The sequence below is a fragment of the Megalops cyprinoides genome, chromosome 24, assembly GCF_013368585.1.
Source record: "Megalops cyprinoides isolate fMegCyp1 chromosome 24, fMegCyp1.pri, whole genome shotgun sequence".
Classification (NCBI taxonomy): Eukaryota; Metazoa; Chordata; class Actinopteri; order Elopiformes; family Megalopidae; genus Megalops; species Megalops cyprinoides.
This window is the reverse complement of record NC_050606.1, coordinates 9,906,094-9,910,027: the sequence shown is the minus strand read 5'-3', so window position 1 is coordinate 9,910,027 and position 3,934 is coordinate 9,906,094. Positions and strand designations below refer to the sequence as shown.

The 3,934-nt window shown below is 38.5% G+C and overlaps 1 protein-coding gene across 1 annotated transcript; it reads right to left on the bottom strand.

Moving 5' to 3' along the window:
* Window positions 1-1,811: 1,811 nt before the first annotated feature.
* ptf1a (pancreas associated transcription factor 1a) lies at window positions 1,812-2,837 on the bottom strand. Its single transcript, XM_036519454.1, has 2 exons — window positions 2,237-2,837; window positions 1,812-2,011 (listed from the first exon to the last, which is right to left on the bottom strand). The coding sequence occupies exons 1-2, from the start codon at window positions 2,835-2,837 to the stop codon at window positions 1,812-1,814; spliced, it is 801 nt and encodes a 266-aa protein (XP_036375347.1).
* Window positions 2,838-3,934: the final 1,097 nt, after the last annotated feature.

Here is a 3,934-nt window from a genome sequence, read left to right as displayed (position 1 = left end):
GTTAATGGGGTGGTAATATATTATAAGCGAGAAAGAAAATGGTACGATTGCTCCAAAAATGCAATTTTTGAGGTTGACATAAAAAATAAGCACAAACCAATACACAGAAATATGAAATATGGAATACACAAAGGACAAAAAATGAATACTCTGCTGGAAAATAAAGAACATGTTAAACATTTTAAATATACATTATTATTATTATTATTATCATTATTATTATTATTGTTATTATCATTATCATTATTATCCTTATTATGAATAATAATAATAATAATAATAATAATAATACTAATAATAATAATAATAATAATAAATGTGGTTATTATTGCAATAGTAATAAAAACACACAACATTACGTGAAATTAATTTGTTAACTGTAAAATTATTATAAGTATTAAATAATTATACCTTCATCTTTTGCCTTCCAATGTTGTTCAGCCGCTCTTCACAAATGTGCTCCCTGGGTTCCGATGTGCACGTGCACATGTGGGCACGGGCAGCTGGCCGGGCTGGAGCCGCCGCTTAATAACGACGTGAGCTGGAGCTGACGTAGGAAGAGTCGGAGGAGCTGCCGGACAGAAGCCGCTACCACGGGAAAAAAATGCCCAGAGACACCTGCAGGGTATGCGGGCGTACTATTCTTGATGCAAATGGAAACTACATTTAGTCATGCTTCTTTTAACAATTTAATGGTCCTGTCTGATAACAGTGATGTCTGGTAGGCAGCTCGGATGAAGTTCTGTTACAATAACACTGTCTCAACATCTCGTCCAGATATTGTAATAATATACACGTGACAAACAGCGCTTTCAGCCTTGGCAGTTAGATTTTTGTTTCTTAGAGCCCAGTTTTGGTTATTTTGTATATTGGCGAACAAAACAGAAGCAGCTTTAAACTCAATTCAGTACAAAAAGAAACACATCTTAATGCAACAGTGTGATCATGTGTCCCTACCATCACTGTAGCTGTGCATTAAAATACTAAAATATAAACAAGCGAATCAGTGGAATAACGACGCAGCTTTTCATGTAAGGAGCTAATTTGATATGCATTTCCTGAGCTTTACTAGGAAAAGTGCTGGATACGAGGAGTATTTTGTTGTATTCATATGCAAATACACTTCGCAACTCTAAATTCATACGCATAAAGCCATTATTTAACATAACTGATGCGATGTGTATAGTAGGATAGATACGATTTTTTTTCTATATTAATAACGATCCAGCTGGTGTTTTATGGTGTATTCTTGGTGTTTTAGGTGTTTTAACTTCGCATTTTATGGCATGACCTTGATGTTTTAATTGTATTTTAATGTAACCTATTTAAAATGTTTAGGCCCTCATGACTTCACTGGTTTTCTAGATTCAACGTGGAGCGAGGAAACCTGTTTAAAGATCATGTTTCCTAATGTCTTGACTAGGTGTATGAAGGGGTATATTTGGACTGTTCATATATGAATTGTGAATATAACAAATTGTACAGACTGTATGCATAATCAATAAGAATATATGTAATGAGTGAACACAGAAAATAATAGATTTCACATGTTTTGTTTTAATATAAATATATTTGTTTTGCGCGTAAACATTTAAGTTAAATTAAATTATATATTATAGAATTAATCAAAAAATTAAATACATTTACATTCATAACCTTTGATTCTACAACAAAAGATGATTGCCATTGGCTTCGCAATTCATACATACATTTCATACATTTACGAGTAAATATAAACATTTGTACAGTACATCCATACAATTAAGTTATTCATTTTTTAACCATTTCTATCAAAGAAAAAAACAGGCTCATTAGATAAAGTCAAATGGAGGCTCGTTCTCGATGTTGTTAAGAGATGATTTCAAATGCAACTTTCTAGGGTCTTCTGGAGTCCATACTTTAGCGTTCCTAATGATATTCTGCTCTTTCAGCTGTTTCTCGTCCGTCCAGGAAAGAGAGTGTCCGGCGAGAGGAGGCAGCCCGTAGTCTGGGTCACTTGGCGATGGAGATCCTGACACAGGGAGAAATTACATACGGGTAAGATGATGTAACAATCTTAACAATAAAACGTGCAAAATATTCTGTCAATACTGTTGCTATAACTGTTTACAGTAATAATAGTATTAATAATAGTAGTAGCAGTAGTGATGATAATCTGACTAAGCAGTAGTAATATCAGTATCCTTATTGTCATTGTTGTTTACGCTATTATTACGACATGTTCAAATCAACTTACTTGTTCCCCTGTGGCAAATAATAACTTTTTTGGGCTGGTTAGAGGCGTCACCATTTGGATGTCGGATGGGTATGTCAGATTGCACAAGCTCCGCGAGGAAGTTGATGTAACCTATTGCTAGACGTAGAGTATCAACTTTCGAAAGTCTCTTTTCATATGGCAAGGTGGGGATGTGAGACCTTAGTCCTTCAAACGCGTCGTTGATGGATTGCATTCTGCGGCGCTCTCGGACGTTAGCAGCCTGCCGCAACTGTTGCATCTCGACCTCGGATCTCATGCGCCTCCGTCTCTTCATCAGCGGTCCTTCTCCCCGCATCTGGGGGGACATCTCGGAAGTGCTGTCGGCGCAGCCGTAGGAGAAGGTGGACGAAGACGAGGAGAACGAAAAGTTGCCAACATCGCAGTACTCCCCGTCGTGCAGCGTCCTGTTGTCCGCGTAGTAATCTTGAATTTGGCTTGTGAGAAAGTCCACATCGTCTTCCAGGAACTCGTCCGCGTCCAAAGGGTCCCGCGAGGACTGGTCCGTAAAAAAATCGTCTTCGTCGAAATAAGGGGAGGAGAAGGAGTCCAGCCCCGTGAATTGATCTAAGGCAGTGTCCATTTTTTGCAGTCGTTTTCCTGTTGCCCAGTAACAGCAGTTGCTTGCTCCTTGCTCTGTCTCTTGGATGTTCAAGACTTGCTTCAGCTGAAGGCTGGCACGCGAGGACTCTTATAACTACATCCATAGTCGCGTGCCATTAACCAAACGGGCCAGCCAATCAGAGCCAAGTTTTCCGCTGCGCTCTCAGAGGAGACCCGCACCTAGGGGATAACACTGCCCCATTACAAGCTCCCCATCTCCAGGATAATACATAAAAAAGGGACAGGGGGCTAATTGGCCAATAAAACTATTTCAGGTTACACGTGGCTCGTTCGTTTTGTACTTAAATGTATTCAGTTTGTAGCAGTAAAACCCCTTTACCCAATTCAAGTGGCCTCTCCTCATTTACCACCACGCTATGTAAATGAGCAAAAATTAACATATAAAACGTTACGACATATTCAGTGTTGCTTACATTTTAAAATTGGCAGAATAAATTTGTTTGGGGATGCTTGGGTGAGTTTTTTGTTGATAAGAAATATAGGGAATATGAACTGGGTCTCTCCATAATAATAGACAGTTTTTTTAAACCCTACATCCTTTGAAAGACCAGTGTATAATACGTAGATGCAGTTTAAAGTAAAGTGTTTAATGAGGAAATGAATATTGCCGCACAATGCAAGTCAAATATGAGCAGAAGTCTGTATCACGAAATTGCTTACGCCTGCTTTTATATTTCCATAACAGTCGTTTCCTTTAAATGAGTGCATGGTATCTGTAAGAGGACGGTCCCTTGTCTAAAGGTACATGCGTAATTATAAATATGGTGAAATGTGACGAAATGTCAAGTTCTGAATCAATTAATTTTCTTATTCCATTCATATTTCCATTTTACAGATACTGCATGTGATGTGACTTTTCAGAGAACAAGCTGCGAGCTCCCTTGGTGAAACGTATTTTGTCATGGTGGTGGTGGTAATCACTGGGTGGATCACTATTATTTCTGATTCCCGGTTTTTTTTTAAAGTTTATATGCAACGACTACGAGGACGGCTGGAGAAAGAATGGTAAATCCATAGACCGTGAACCGGAACACAGGCAGGTGCGTCACCGAAGCG